Below are 17,399 nucleotides of genomic sequence, written 5' to 3'. Positions count from 1 at the left end.
GCTGAATGCCATTTCTAGGCTTGTGTTCCCCATTCCCTTTACTGCGAGTGCCTTTTGGGTCACAGTTACCTTTTATTTAATTTCTATACAATCTCAAGTTCCTTCTATATCTTCTCCCCCATTGAACTGGTCAATACACGTGAGTGAGGATGAGGAGGTGAAGATGGTTGTGTGTTACTAGAAAAGCTACTAAAAAAGAGATGGCTACATGGCGTAGTGGATAGAGCCCAGGCCTGGGAGTCTGAAGGTCATGGGTTCTAATCCTGGCTCCATGTGTCTGCTGTGTGACCTTAGGCAAATCACTTCACTTCTCTGTGCCTCAGTTACCTCATCTGGAAAATGGGGAATGAGACTGTGAGCCCTATGCGGGACAGAGACTGTGTCCAACCCAATCTTCCTGTATCCACCCAGAGCTTGGTACAGTGCCTGGCACATAGTAAGCACTTCAAAAAATACTATAATTATTATTATTATTGCTTGTGCTTGGGTGAATAAGCACCTGGAAATCTGGGGTCCAGGGAGAGATGATCAAGTATATTGGCTTAAACCTGTTTAGAGGAAGCAGTGGGAGGGTATCCCTTATTTTCCATTATAACAAGAGTTCACAAAGGCTAATTTCTGCTAATAACATTTTTTTCTTAAGAACACATCTGTCAGCATTAACGTGTAATAAAACACCACACAAAACATTGGCTCCAGAAGAATCAACCAATAAATCTACTAACCTCCATGAGAGGGTTTGACAAACTAAATAAAAGAAAAAAGTAGACAGGAGATGAACTGGGGAAAAGGCAAACAGAGAACTGGCCTCCTTTTCAGCAAGTACTTTAAAAGTTTTATATAAGAAAGCTACTACAATAGTCTGGTGGCTTGGCCATTTCTTGTTCAAAAAATGAGAGTTTAATTATTATGAAAAACCTAGGACCTCTAAGAACTTTACTCCAGATTTCTAATTGTCTCGAAGATTCATAAAACTTTTCCGAGAGTGCAACTACTATACCAACTGAAGGTTTACTGCATGTCTGGTAAGGCCATAAAGAAACACTCCAAATCGATTAAGAATTGAACAATCTCCCCTTGAAAGATGGTTCAACAGAACAAAAAAGAGAAAATTGCTTTGAGGAACCTTTTTTTTTTTAAAATGATTTTGTAAAAGAAAACCCAGGGCTCCTTCTACGATTGTAAGCATCCTAAGGGTATGAGTCATGCCTACCAATTTTATTGTACTTACCCAAGTGGTTATTATACTACTGTGCAAATGGTAGCTGCTCCATAAAAACTATTTATTTACTGAGTGCTTCATTTATCAGGCATGAGTATGACATACATTTCACTATGTGCCTCTTGGTTGATCCTTCATCACCCTGAAGGGGCAAAGGGAATTCTCTTTCAAATTAAAGCAAAGGAGGTAAGAAAAAAATGTGCCAGATGAGCATGTGTCAGAGCACTGTACTAAGCATTTAGAAAAGTACTGCACAAAGGAATTGGTAGATACGTTCCCTGTCCATAAGAAGCTTACAGTCTAAGGGATACCTGAAAAAACAACCATCCTCTCAGTAATGTGTTGTAAAAAGTTAGACGGTGAGAAAACCCCATAAAGTGGGTTAACGTACTTTAATATTGGACACTTTTGTTCTTCCCTTGCTGAGATTAGACTGTGGCTAAAAATAATACCAATTGTGCCATCTAAAACCCAGTTGGAAGCAGAAAGCAGCTGTCCCTGCTTTAACATTAGAACTTTCTTGTTTATTATTTCCCTCTCCCAAAAAAGCCAGCTCAGTTGAAAAGACCCAAATGCTAGTACATTTTTACTAAATGTCCTAAACATTCTGATTGATTTTAACAAAACAAAAAGTATTGGTCTCTTTTATAAGTGCTGCTCTATAAACGTGAAAAGTGAATATAAGATGTTGGCAGCTTTTTCTACCACAAGAACATGGTATCTGTTATTTGTTCAGTAAATGTTCCAGGTGTAAAAATTAGTTTTAGCAACAGCCCTTTAAGGAAATTGTTTCCCTTATCCAAAATAGCTATCTGACACAGATTTATGCCTTATGTGACACAGCTGTAAAAGTTTAACTGGTAGGCATTAGTCAGTCAGGCAAACGTATTTATTGAGTGCTTACTGTGTACAGAGTGCCGTACTAAGCACTTGGGAGAGAACAATACAATGGATTTGGTAGGCATACTCCTTCCCACAACATCCTCTCTCCGAAGTGACACAGAGTACAGTGTTAAGAGTAATAAGCAGATTTAATTGGAAAACAAGTGTCACAAAACTACCAGTGAATCCTTAGTTGCAAAATTTCTGAACTTAAAACCCTCTAGTTTTCTATGTTAGCTTGGGTCCCCAGAGGTCTGGCATTCTAGTGGCCACTCAGATATTGGCCAGTCAGGTATTCAACTGGCCTGTCCCCATGCTGCTCATGAAGAGAAAATGATGGTCATGGAGAGAAAACTGTACCCTTGTACAGGTCTCTTGCACAGGTTCATATTCTGCCCATGAAAATCCAGTGGTGCACCTTTTCTGGTTCCATGCCATTCAGGATAAGCACTGTTCGATGCCAATGACTAGGAGGGGAATAGTAGGTCCTATTGCCTGCAGGGCGTGCGCTTAAGTTGTTTTTGCAATAGTAGTGACTGTTCACCCTGAGCCATTCGCTCTCTTCCAGTCAAGGAAAGGTGCAGGCTGTTTTACAGTGGTTTAATTTTAACTTTTGGAGACCGTTCAAATGATGTCCTGAAATTATTTCTTCTTTCATTTCATAGCAGAATCAGTTCATATACTCAGTAATAATAGAGTTGACTGAGTGTGAATAGCTAATACCTTGAAAATTAGGAGGATCATTTAAAATGGCCAGAGAGGCAAGATCAAGCACAACTTGAGGCTTGAACACTTGGGGACAACACATACATTATGCAGGTGCATTATAAGGAATAGTGCCATAAATAAAGGCTTGAGATGGCTGGGGGTGCAGGGAGAGGGGGAGCCACAATTTCAGCTATAGAGTTGCTCTTACCTGTATTTTTCAAAACTGGGATGTATTTCAACAGTATAACTTGGGGAGCTGGAAAATAATTCTGCTGGAGTTATTAGTATGGCCTTCAATAAAGAATCTCAATCTATGGAGGATGGAAAGAAATCAGAGATTGATGAAAAATAACCTCAGTGATTATTAAAAGAATAGAGAATCAGATTAAGGGTTTAGGTTATTTAGTCTAGGAAAAAGAAAGCTGCAAGATGAAAACCCATTACAAGTCCATGAGGGTTTATTTTAAGGAGGGCGTTAATCAGGTGATCTCCAAGACCACAGGGGGCAGGACTAAAAGAAATGAGCTAAACTGCAGCCCAGGAGATTTCATTTGGATTCAAGAAAGGAGTTCTTGACCACAATGGAAATTTAATACTGAACCAGACTACGATGAGGGGTTATATGGAATGTCACTCCACTGAGCTCTTTAAAGATCAGAACATGCAGCCACCTGTCATGAATTGTTTAGGCGTAGTCCTCCCTGGAATCAAGGAGCTGAAATAACTGACTTCTTCAAGTTTCTTCAGCTGTAAGAATCCATGATCGGTCACAGTGAAACCAACTGAACATACTGCCACCTGGCCAGAGTTTGAAAGCAAACGGTCTTTTGCAGAGTTTTGAAAGCAACGGTCAACAGTTGGCTACAAGACTTTCAGACTCTGCTTATTTCAATTTAGAAAATTACATTTGGGATATTTTCAAATTAGAGTCAGAGAGCAAAGGATAATCTTTCATTCCTAGCATGCATTTAGGATTTGGTTATTCCTTATTTCCTGCCAAATGATTTCTTTTTTTAAAGTTATGTAAGGGAAGGATGGGGAATTTTGTATTACCAAGTTTCAGCTCTTTGGAGTGGAAGGCATAATTCCAAATTATTAAATCTATGAAAATAAAGCATTCAGAACAGATGAGGTCAAAGCCAGCTCTAACTTTAGAATTGAAATTGAAATACTATTAAAGTTCCTAACAGTTTTAACACTGCACAAAGGACTTCCCTAGGCTGCAAACTGAAACCCAATGTTGAATGTCATTTCCAAGGTTTTATAGTTTTTAAATGTTGGCCAACTGAAAAACATTTATGAGGGCCTGATATGTGGCAAGGGGGAAAAAACAGGCTTTAGTCTAGTGCCAGTGATCCGTTAACTTGACCATGAAATGAAGTGGAACTTACAAAGATAAGGACAATGAAAAAAGGAGACTTTAGAAGTCATCTAGATGACTTGATCCGGGACCAAAATCCTCCCTGAAAACCCACCTACAACCCAAGTGGAGTAATTTTTTACTAAAAGACTACGAGTTTAAACAACTTGAGTAAATTCTATTTGGGTGACCCTTAGTAAGTCACGTTTGGAAGCCAAGAACTCCACTGTGACAGAGTGCTTGTTCTAGATTTGTTTGATGATATGTGGATGTGATTCAAAAACAAACTCAGCACAGGCTTTGGACACCCCTGCATCTGATAATCTCAAGGACAATACCTGAGAGTTCGCTCCCAGTGCCTTGGGCCCAGTGAGAGAGGAAGTAGGAGAGAGGCAGTGAGAAGCAAGATACTGTACTGAGAATTCAGCAGATGAGGGCACTTTTTAAACACTGATTCTCAGACTGGGGGCTCTTCGGGAAGCAGCGTGGCCTGCTGGATAGGGCACAGGCCTGGGAGTCAGAAGGACCTGGATTCTAATCCACCACTTGTTAGCTGTGCGACCTCAGCCAAGTCACTTCACTTCTCTGGGCCTCAGTTACCTCATCTGCAAAATGAGGATTAAGACTGTGAGCCTCATGTGGGACAGGGACTGTGTCCACCCTGATTTGCTAGTATCCGTACCAACACTTAGTTCAGTTCCTGACAAATAATAAGTGTTTAACAAATACCACAATTATTATCATTATTATTATCATTATTATTAAAAAACTACATCTTATATCTGGAGAAATTCAGTAAATTTCAGAGAAGGTATCAATACCAAAAAAACTTCTCACTTTCGAAAGAGAAAACTCACAGGGCACACTTCTTTCCCTAATGGGGATAATCTAGAGCTACACCATTTCCAACTGGTCAGTAGGCCCATGGTCCACAGAGAATCAATGGATCCATCATTCACATACCAGGACCCCATTGCAGGAAAACAAAACAAAATAAAACAAAAAAAACCTAGCAGCTGGCCCAGCCCACAGCATGAAATGGAATGGAAAGTTTCTTCTGAAAGAAGGATTGAGTCATTTCACTACCACCAATTAAAGGCTTCATATTTCTGCACCTAACCCCTTCCTGACTGCAGACTAACACTTATTTTCCTTCGTAATATGAATAAAAACAAGATTTATTTATATTAATGTCTGTCTCCCCCTCCATACTGCAAGCTCAGTGTAGGCAGGGAATGTGCCTGCTACCTCTGTTGAACTGTACTCTCCCAAGTGCTTATTACAGTGCTCTGCACGTGCTTAATAAATGCCATTGATAGATTGATTTACCATGTTCCAGCACTGTACTGAGTGCTGGGGGTAAATATCATGTTGGAAACAGTCCCTATTCCATATGGGGTTCACAGTCTATGTAGGCAAGAGAATGGGTATTTCATCTCCATTTATACATGAGGAAACTGAAGTGCAGAGAAGTTTAGGGACTTGCCTAGGGTCACACAGCAGGCACGTGGCATGGCCAAGATTCATCAGTCAGAATGGTTATTTCTAAGTAGTGTGAGGTTCCTCAGTTTGGAGATGCAGTGTGCCCCTTTTACAGAACAGTATTATAAACTTGGTGATGACCAGCAGATAAACAGTGGCCCTAATAATCAAACACAAACCACTCCCAAAGTAGTACTCAAAGTGCCAATTAGTTCATTCATTCATTCAATTGTATTTATTGAGAGATTACTGTTTGCAGAGCACTGTACTAAGCGCTTGAAATGTACAAATCAGCAACAGATAGAGATAATCGCTGCCCAACAACGGGCTCACAGTCTAAAAGGGGGAGACACACAGCAAAACAAAACAAAATAAATAAATACAATCATAGATATAAACACATCATCATAGATATACACAATTAGTGAAAATGTTTATCCAGGGTTATCCATAAGCAGCTATGTACCTTACTAAACAATCCCCAAAACACATTTGCCTTCAAAATAATCAAACATAATGCAGATTTTTCACATAATCAAAGGTATGCATAAATCAAAAGTAGACTGTAAGTTCACTGTGGGCAGGGAGCTTGTCTACCAACTCTGTTGTATCGTCCTCTCCCAAGCGCTTAGTACAGTGCTCTGCATTCAGTAAGTGTTCAATAACTACCACTGATGATGACGTGCAGTTTTTTTCTTCATTTTAACAGAATTCAGGGTCTTAGGCATTTCTGGCAAATTAACATTGGCTAACCTAACCCTAACCAGTGTTGCCAGTTTGTTATACAAACTTAAAAAATACATTGTGTGCTGTTGTTTTTCAACCCACAATTGTAGATTACTACTATAACCCGGAACATTTGGCTCATACTTGAGTCAACCTGACTCAAAAACATAACCCAATGCCGCTAAATCTTCCAAGTAGTGTATACTCCAAAATTTTCCACTTAAGCAAACGAATGATGAGGAAATGAAGGGCAAATCCTTATGGTGGCAACTCTTCAGATCAGCAAATGAAAAATAGGTCTCGCAGCATCAAAGCTTGAAGCATTTAAAGTGTATTCCCTGAATGAACCTGTTACCCAAAAAAGATCTTTTACAGCCCCTGCCCCATGAAGCAGTAGGAAAATACTTAAGATAGTCTCACATTTTAAACACATGCAAGTACGGATTCTTCCCACCACTCTGGGGAGGATCACTGAATCCTCCATCAACTTCTCTGGAGATATGGGGGAAGGAAAGTCTCCCCTTCTCTCCTGCCCCTCTGTTCCATCCAAACACATAGTGGTTAGAGTATGTGTCCTCAGTAAGGCCAATGCCACTCCTAACCCAACATCCTTCACATGTAAGTCAAGTCTCCCCGAACAGAATCAATCAATCAAAGGTTTTAATTTAGCACTTATTATGTGCAGAGCACCAAACGCAGCTCTTGAGAGATTATAGTCAAAGCCTGATCTATGGACACACATGGAACCAGAACTGAGTCTGCCAGGCCTGTTCTAATCCCTTACTGGGGATGTGGTGGTGGGCAGGGAATATGTCTACCAAGTTTGTTGGAAGGTAATCTCCCAAGCGCTTAGTACAGTGCTCTGCAAACAGTAAGCGCTCAATAAATACCACAGTGATAACGACGATATGGGCCTCTTGAGTGTATGTCCATTGAACCCAACCATCAGTGTTAAAGGAGCTCTTCTAGGAGTGATTTGGGGATTTGGGGCGCTGCTCTCAGCAGGATGAGCTGTTTATTCCATGGATCAGAACTGTATTTTAACATGGGCTTTGAGATTCCTGGCAGCATCCTCAAATTTGGCAGAAAGAAACACAGATTACTTCTACTACTACTACTTCACAGTACTGCTTTAAGGATCAGGTAAACACCCCTCAGATTCTGATGAAGCCAACAACCCTCATCAATCTGCATCCTGGCAATCCAAAATTCAGATCTGATTCCCACTTGACAGAAAAAGCTAATCATTTTTTAAACTCAGAAAACAAATGCACTATGAATTTGTTGAGAGCATCAGAGCCCCCACAACTGCTGCCAACTTACAGATAAAGAATAAAGATTAGATTCTATTGTACTCTAGACAATGCGTAATAATGATCTATTCTGGTATTCTTCATATCTTACCGGCCTGATTTCCTGTTAGAAAGCATTCGCTATGCACAGCAAAATTTAAAAAAAGTGAGGCTTCGTGAGGACATGGATGATAATAATAATGTTGGTATTTGTTAAGCGCTTACTATGTGCCGAGCACTGTTCTAAGCGCTGGGGTAGACATAGGGGAATCAGGTTGTCCCACGTGGGGCTCACAGTCTTAATCCCCATTTTTTACAGATGAGGGAACTGAGGCACAGAGAAGTTAAGTGACTTGCCCACAGTCACACAGCTGACAAGTGGCAGAGCTGGGATTCGAACTCATGAACCCTGACTCCAAAGCCCGCGCTCTTTCCACTGAGCCACGCTGGATGATGTCGACTAAGGCTACTGTACAATACCAAGCACTTAATACTGGTGCTCAATAAATAATTGTGAATAACTTCCATTATAATTACTGTTTTATTGTTTGGTTTCTATTAACACAATATATCATCTTACCATTCTACCGCTTTGCATCTCTTCCATCTTTGCTCAAAGGTGGCTCATAGGGCAATCTGCACAATAAAAGAATACTGCTGGCACAAGTATTTGCCTTTCTAACACTACAACAACTGCGAACCTCTGAAAGTATCAGGGGCACGAGTCATTTCAGGGCTACCTTTCATTCATTCATTCATTCATTCATTCAATAGTATTTATTGAGCGCTTACTATGTGCAGAGCACTGTACTAAGCGCTTAGAATGAACAAGTCGGCAACAGATAGAGACAGTCCCTGCCCTTTGATGGGCTTACAGTCTAATACTTCTTGCTTTCTTATAATCTTTACGAGAGACTTCTTTCGCAACAAGCTTCAAGTTACTTACTATCTTCTGAATGATAGTATGTATCATACAAATGTGCACATTTACTGACTTCTTTTTATAGTACTTGTTAAATCCTTATTAGACAACAAGTCCTGTACTAAATGCTGGATAGATGAGATAATTACATTGGAGAAGGATGGGACTCCAAGGAAGAGGCCCCTGCCCCGCAGCAGCTCTACATCACCTCATTTCATTCATTCATTCAATCATATTCACTGAATGCTTACTGCGTGCAGAGCACTGTACTAAGCACTTGGGAGAGTACGATACAATAAACAGACATTAATATAAAAAATTACAGATATATACATAATTGCTATGGGGCTGGGAAGGGGGAGGAACAAAAGGAGCAAGTCAGGGCGATGCAGAAGGGAGTGGGAGAAGGGGAAATGGAGTGCTTAGTCAGGTAAGACTTCCTGGAGGAGATGTGCTTTTAATAAGGCTTCGAAGGAGGGGAGAGTAACTGTCTGTCAGATTTGAAGAGGGAGGTGTTCCAGGACAGAAGTAGAATGTGGGCAAGGGGTCAGCAGTCACCTTCATAAGCTTCCAGCCCACCCCCACCGGAGTGGAAGAGGAAATCCATCTTGTAAACATTTGGAATGTTGGGATAGTTGTGATGACTTTTTTTAATTGTATTTGTTAAGCACTTACTATATGCCAGGAACCATACTACATGCTGGGGTAAATACAAGCTAATCAGGTTGGATGCAGTCCAAGTCCCACACGGGGCTCCCAGTCTTAATCCCCATTTCAGAGAAGAAATAACTGAGGTACAGAGGAGGTGACACAGTCACACGGCAGACAAGTGACCGAGTCAGGATTAGAACCCAGGTCCTTCTGATACCTAGGCCCATGCTCTACCCACTGGGCCACAATTCTTCTCAACCTGACTTCAACGTGAACGGCAATGCCTGAAGCAACGAAGAGACTGAGAACTAACCTCTCTTGTGGTCTGTGGTTAGAGGAGGCCATTTGTTCTAATGGAAAACAACATGGTGATGGGAGTCAGGAGAATTCAGGAGAAGCAACAAGGCTTAAAGGAAACAGCTTAGGTCCAGGAGAAGTTGAGAGAGGCAATGTAGCCTACTGGAAAAAGCATGGGCCCGGGAGTCAGAAGGTGTGGGTTTTAATCCCAGCCCCGGCACTTACCTGCTGTGGGAACTTGGGCAAATCAGTCCAGGTCTCTGTGCCTCAGGGTCCTTATCTGTAAAATGAGGATTTAATAACTCTTCTCCCTCCCCTTAGGCCATGAGCCCCTTGTGGGATAGTGACTGTGCCCCTTCTCAATGTATTATAAGTACCCCAGCACTGAGTACACACTTGGCACACAGTAAGCATGTGACAAATACAATTGTTACTTGAACTCAACAGGCTTGTTTACTCCTATGGAAAATGGGAAATAATACACAATGCCCGTCCTACCGTACAGTGAAATACTGGGAGGACAAAATGAGATCACTGATGGAAACAGGTTTGGGAGAAAAAGCTCTCCATGTATCCATGGTATTATTATTGTTCTTCTTACTGAATTATTGTTTGGTACTGAATTTGCTTCATTACTTTTTCCTTGGGATTCAATCTCTAGATTGTGGGAGAAGGGTTCATGTCTGAATCAATATCCTCATAACTTTTGGCAGCATTTAGTCCGGTGTCCTGTGAAAGCATTTAATAAATGTCAAAACATTCCAGCAAGGGGCAATTAAGCACCTAAATTTTATATAGAAATCAATCAAGATCGAAACATTAACAGTCTGAAGGTGGTATCGAAAATGTCTGCCTCCTGCATTGTATGTTAAAATTGAGATCAACCATACACACCACCCTTTTGGTCCATCTTCTCATTGGCTAAGATTACTGAGAATTTTGAAATGCGTAGGACTGTAGATATAAACAGAAACATTATGTTGCCAATCGTCTTTAAGTGTTATCTGTACAGAACAGCAAAGGGCAAACCTTGTATGAAAACCAGTGGAAATAAAAATCAAACACCCAGCACTCATACCAGTACTGCTGAACTAAAATAGTAATTCACACAGATTCGCTACTGTGATAAAAAGAAGGTTCATATGGTAAATAATCCTGTGGCTGTGACAGCAAGCAGGGACCTCGACATTTTAAAATGCTCTTTAAAATGTGCTTTTCTTTTAAAAAAAAAACAAACCCCAAAAAACGAGACTAATCTAAATGACTCAATTTTCAATTAAAACTATCTTCAACAACTTTTACTCTACCTAAAACTGCCATGTTATTGAATTCTCAACAGAATTAATTTGATTTAAATATCATTTCATACACTGAATCTTATTTATAGTAGAAGAAGCTCATCAGCAACATGGTCTAGTGGAAAGAGCACAGGCCTGAGACTCGGAGGATCTGGCTGCTAATCTCAGCTCTACCACTTATTTGCTTTGTGACCTTGGACAAGTCACTTCTCTATGACTCAGTTCCTTCATCTGCATAATGGAGATTCAAAACCTATTCTCCCTCCTTTATAGACTGTGAGCCCCATGTGTGACCTGAATATCTTATATCTACCCCAGCACTTAGTCCAGTGCTTGGCACATAGTAAGCACTTAAAAAATACCAATGTTACTATTATTACCATGTTCCCAGAAGAGCACATCAATAATATCCATTGAGTGCCCATGTACAGAGGAAACTTAGTCGATTGCTATACATTTTCAAATAAGCCATGTAGAAAGAACAGCATCAGATCATGCCATTTAAAAATCTATAACTGGAATCCATGGCAGGGATGTTTCCAGCTTCCCTATCATACACTTTAGGAGGGATGGAAAATAGGACACCGGCAACAAAACCACTGCTCTTTGTTGTTGCATTACAAATGATTGCTGTTGTTGCCGCTGATCTATTTTTGTTCCTGCCCACGATCCACCCAACACTCCACAGCGGCCATGAGATTGTAGGGCACCAGGATCCTCCTACTTCTGTCTTTAAGACATTCTCTGGGCATGCACTTAGTTATTTGAACACAACATGTGGTGAGCTGCATTTCTAAGATTTGGCTCTGCCATCACTCAGAAAGTCAGGATAATGGTGGAAATATATGCTGCACTTAAACAGCATAACATGAGATCATGCTGCCTTGTCCCAGGTATGTAAGCATCGTGAACTCGATCCACTGAATATGAAATAGGTAGCCATTTTATTGCATGGTGTTACCCTTTTCTATATTTCTGGTTCATCGTGCGCTATGACCTGCATTCCCTGACAATGCAACTCTGTCAAAAAAAAAAAAACAACAACCACATTTTCAAAACGATCTGCTAAACAATTTAATGACAAAAAGGCACATACTTTGCATGTTCCCAAAGCCCCAGTTCTGTCTTTCCATGATTATTCATTAAGTCAACTCAAGAACTCTGAATAAAATGTCAAATTTGTTCAACTGCAGCGTCTATTTGCCCTGCAGTCATTGAGTCGTGGAATACTCAAACTTAATATGCAGATAAGGCACCTGATCTTAAAGGTACCTCACCACTGCACAGCCTGCTTTCCTTACCTGTGGACATAATGAAGCTGATGAACCGAATCAATTGCTATCACCATCTCTGCCAAGTAAAAGCGAGCCATGTCCTCAGGTAACCTGTCTTCAAACTTGCTGAGCAGTGTAAGCAAATCTCCACCAACATAGTAATCCATAACCAGGTACTGTAGAAGAAAAAACATTTGCTCAGTGGATATTAAAAGAAAGAATGTGTTCGTTGTCCCGGGGACCAGTCAATGGTCCAGGGAACCAAGGTTAGGTGCAAAATCATGCATAGTGAAACTTATCTAAAAGAGGCCATATAGCACATATCAAAAATTCGTATATATTGAATGCGGCTTCAAAACAAAATGCAATAGAGTTGCCACCCTGGCAGGATAACAATACAAAAGAAATGTATGGCGTAACAACCTTGCCAAGATTTCCCAGAAAAAAACATGGATTTTAAATCCCACGACACACTCTGCATAAAGGTTAAATTGGAGAAGACTGTTCCTGAATAGGGGAACTTAGAAAAGTAGGTTTCTAGAGCTTCGCAATTGGTAAAGTGCCAGATAACACTGCCCCAAGCATCATCTCAAATCCTAAAATGAGTCCATGGCTTTATAATCAATTCAGTTGGAAATAAAGATATCCTATCTCTTTTCCTTATAACCAATGGGAGTAGAGGAGCAGTATGTGGTTAGATACAGTCCTATTCACCTTATCCCATGCTATCTTACTTGATACAACAGAGAGACCTAGAAGTTGGTGTCAGACAACACATGTAATCCACAAGAAATTCTTCCAACTCAGCAGGCTATGGACATAATGTACTTGGAGATAGTTATCTGAGAAGTAATGAAGCCTAGGGGAAAGAGCATGGGCCTAGGAGTCAAAGGACCTGCGTTCTAATCCCAGCTTTGTCATTTGACTGTGTGACCTTGGGCAAGTCACTTCTCTGTGCTTCAGTTACCTCATCTATATAATGGGGGGTTAAGACAGAGAGCTCCATGTGGGACATGGACTGTGTCCAACATGATTATCTTCTCTCTACCTCAGGGCTTAGAACAGTGCCTGGCACATAGTAAATGCTTAACAAACTCCATTAAAAAAAAAAGAAAGAAAACTGCTGTAAAAGGATGGATATGCTCTAGGGACACATCCTCTAGAATACATGCAGGTAATTATTACCTGCTTCACAGAGTCAGAACAGCATTTTCAACTGGATACAAATTTGAAGAGGGAAGTTATGTACTACAGAAACCCAAACCACAATAAAATATTTTCACTGGCAACACAGAGCTTATTCCACTCTCTGTATTCTACTAAGGCAGAATGCTATCCAATATGTTTACATAAAAAGTACTAGAAAACCACACCGAGAAATCCAGCATGTCCTTTGGGAGGCAAATATTTTTCCGACAACAGGCATTAAGCTTCAAACCAAAGTGAACATTTACAAGGTTGTTCTGATATTATTTTTTAATGGCATTTGTTAAGCACTTCCTATATGCCATGATTTACATTAAGCATTGGGGAAGATACAAACTAAATAGGTTGGACACAGTCCATGTCCCACATGGGGCGCACAGTCTTAATCCCCATTTTACAGATAAGGTACCTGAGGCACAGAGAAGTGAAATGGCTTGCCCAAGGTCATACAACAGACAGGTGGAGGAGCAGGATTAGAACCCAGGTCCATTTTGAACAGGATGAAGACCAATTTTGGCGGTGACGCTGCCTTTGCCTCTTCCCAAAGCCTCTGCTCCAAGAGAGCAATTCCTCTTCCTGATCCGGCTTGCCGAGTCATTGTGTCTGTTACTATTATCTACCAATGGACCATTGCTCCATCACATAGTTGGAGGTTGCGCTTCGCTATGTCTTTAAAATGTTTGTTCCGCCTTCCCTGCTTGTGAATGACTCTTTCAGTTCACCGGGCAGCAACGGCCTGGGGAGCTAGCTATTGTTGATTCTTCTCACGTCTCCTGCCTGGTGAGTGAGTTGACTGTTTTCCAAGACCCTGTTGTTGGTAATCTTGCCCTGCCCTTTAATGTTGAGAAGGGCTCTTGAGAAGTGCTGGTGAACTTCCTCCGGAAGCTGGATGGGTCTTTGGGGTAGGCCCAAGTTCCACAGATACACAGAAGGGAGGGCGCCATCACAAGCTTGTGAGGTTGTTGCTTGCCACCTTGGTTCCATTTTCTACTTGTCATTCTGAGCATTATTGGAGAGTACACCGCTTAGGTGAGAAACTAACTTATTAGAAATTAAGTAAACACACAAACCTATCTTAAGGTTGCCCTTGCTTTGAGCCCTACCACCAGAGCTAAATGACTGGAAATAGTTCAAAATGAATGCTGCAGACTTCTGGGATCCCTTTTTTTTTTAAAAAAAAAAAAATTTGTTAAGCACTTACTATGTGCCAGGCACTGTATAAGCACTGGGGTAGATACAAGCTAAGTAGTTTGGATACAGTCCATGTCCCACATGGGACTCAGTCTTAATCCCCATTTTACATATTAGCTAACAGGCACAGGGAAGTTAGGTGATATGCTCAAGGTCACACAGCAGACAAGATGCAGAACCACAATTAGAACCCAGGTTCTCTGACTCCCAGGCCCAAACTCTTTCCATTAGACCATGCTGCTTCCTCTGCTAAACATTTCGAGAAACAGACTAATGGTGAAAATGTCAGGGCAGCCAGCCTATTTCCATCCAATATACAGGGCTACCTTTGAGATGAGCAATTTAATTATCTAAAGGGAGGGAAGATGATAAATAATAGAGCTGAAATGTCAGGGCATCCAGCCTATTTCCATCCAATTTCCAGGGCTACCTATCAGATGAGCAACTTAATTATCTAAAGGGAGGGAAAATGATAAATAATAGAGCTGAAATCAGTTATTTTCAAAGCATTATATGTAAGCATCAATTTTCTGTGGTATTTTCTAAGTACTTTACTATGTGCCAAACACTGTGCTAAATGCTGGGGTAAGTACAAGATCCTTTAGTAAAATTTATGTTCAGCTACAAATTGCATCTAATTCTGCCAGAATAAATGATTTCAACATGTGTTTTGACTAGAATGTTGGTATTTGTTAAGCGCTTACTATGTGCAGAGCACTGTTCTAAGTGCTGGGGTAAACACAGGGGAATCAGGTTGTCCCACGTGGGGCTCACAGTCTTAATCCCCATTTTACAGATGAGGAAACTGAGGCACAGAGAAGTTAAGTGACTTGCCCACAGTCACACAGCTGACAAGTGGCAGAGCTGGGATTCGAACTCATGAGCCCTGACTCCAAAGCCCGTGCTCTTTCCACTGCGCCAAGCTGCTTCTCTAATGTTCTAGAATGTTCTTAGAGACTGTTCCATTAATAATGAAAATGTGCTAAATACAGGATGGTGAGGAGCAGGAAGTACCTCTTCAAAACCCTACTTAAAACTCACCTCCTCCAAGAGGCCTTCCCAGACTGAGCTCCTCTTCTCCCTCTACTCCCTCTGCCACCCCCGCTTTACCTCTCCGCAGCTAAACCCTCTTTTTCCCCTTTTCCCTCTGCTCCTCCACCTCTCCCTTCCCTTCCCCACAGCACTGTACTCGTCCGCTCAACTGTATATATTTCCATTGCCCTATTTATTTTGTTAATGAATTGTACATCGCCTTGATTCTATTTAGTTGCCATTGTTTTTACGAGATGTTCTTCCCCTTGACTCTATTTATTGCCATTGTTCTTGTCTGTCCGTCTCCCCCGATTAGACTGTAAGCCCGTCAAACGGCAGGGACTGTCTCTATCTGTTGCCAACTTGTTCATCCCAAGCGCTTAGTACAGTGCTCTGTACATAGTAAGCACTCAATAAATACTACTGAATGAACTTGCTCACCACTGGACTCATGACTACTACAACGCACGTTTTCTTTAACGTGGGGTTTAGTGAGAATGTAATGCCCAGGTTTCGAGAGAAATGGGTGCATCTAAATCAATTTTAGGTGAGGCATTAATTTGGGAAGTTGGGAGGAGCGGCGTGGACTAGTGGAAAGAACGAAGGCTGGAAGTCAGAGATCTTAGGTTCTAACCCCAATGATATCTGTTGTGTGTCTTGAGCAAAACACTTCACTTTTCTGTGCCCCAATATCCTCGTCTGTAAAATGGGAATTCAGGGCCAATTCTCCCTCCTATTCAGACTGTGAGTCCCATGTGGGACAGGGATTGGGTCCGACCTGATTAACTTGCATATACCAAACAGACAGTGCTTAACACACGGTAAATGCCCAATACCATTACACTAATAATGGTAATAATCATCACCATCATCATCATAATTTTCCCTCCAAAGATGGAAAAATATTTTAGGAACACAAAAACAGGCCAAAATCACCATTTAGTATACACTAAGCTTGGAAATAACTTAAGTAAATGTACCAACATCCTTTACTAGTTTCTAGTGAAACTGGCAAGGGAGCCACTGAATGGTGGTGGGTGGGGATTCTGGGGTTCCAAAGAAAGCAGATGAGTTGGGGCAAACCAACCGTGGGGCATTCCAACTGGGTAATTTCAAAACTAAAGTAAAGCTGTCATATGTATTACATGTGAAGAGATAGAATAATTCAGCTATATTTCAAAGCAAAAGCATGTATACCTTCGTCTAGGCTGACAGCAAAATCGGAAAATTTTTCCTGCCTCAGAACGATTTTCTGATGTTAAGGAATTACTGAGTTAACCAACCACACCAGCAGGGGGAGGTATATTAAAATATAATTAAAATCACTCCAGTTCATACCAAACATTAGCTTGGTGAAGTATGATACAAATTTGGAACACCTTAAATATGAACTACTATAAGAGTAATATAGAATAAAAGATATCAACACAAATTTTTTTCCCTAATGGGAGGGATTGTAGGATCCAAGGAATTCAATGAAACCATTTTATAATACCATTAAAAAAGACCAATTCTGTTCCCTTGCCTATAACTTCTAAACATTTAGGATGAGGCATTATGATCCAAAATTATAGGGTGGGAAACTTGTATGTCTCTCTTCCCTCCAAAAGTTGATCTACATAATCCTTAAAGAAATTTGTTGTTCTAATTCCTGCAAAAGGAAAATATGTATCCTAAATATTTTAGACCCACATTTCCCCCACATCGCAATTTTTGAGTGTCCTTGCTTAATATTTTGCTTACCATTTAGGCTACCTAGATATTCTTATTAGTAACCACAATTTCCACAGCCTCACATTCTGCCAACTTCCATTTCGACTCATCCAACCATTTTGAACTCATCCAACCCCTGACTC

The 17,399-nt window shown here is 40.8% G+C and overlaps 1 protein-coding gene across 14 annotated transcripts in view; it reads right to left on the bottom strand.

Moving 5' to 3' along the window:
• Positions 1-17,399, bottom strand: part of CDC42BPA (CDC42 binding protein kinase alpha) — a 214,952-nt gene that overhangs the window by 120,790 nt on the left and 76,763 nt on the right. For all 14 annotated transcript variants that reach the window (XM_029047251.1, XM_039914760.1, XM_039914759.1 and 11 more), the window contains exon 5: positions 12,142-12,290. In XM_029047251.1, the coding sequence (XP_028903084.1) occupies positions 12,142-12,290 (149 nt within the window). The remainder of the gene's footprint in view (positions 1-12,141; positions 12,291-17,399) is intronic.

This window comes from Ornithorhynchus anatinus, chromosome 19 (assembly GCF_004115215.2).
Source record: "Ornithorhynchus anatinus isolate Pmale09 chromosome 19, mOrnAna1.pri.v4, whole genome shotgun sequence".
Lineage (NCBI taxonomy): Eukaryota > Metazoa > Chordata > Mammalia > Monotremata > Ornithorhynchidae > Ornithorhynchus > Ornithorhynchus anatinus.
This window is presented reverse-complemented; position numbering and strand designations above follow the sequence as displayed.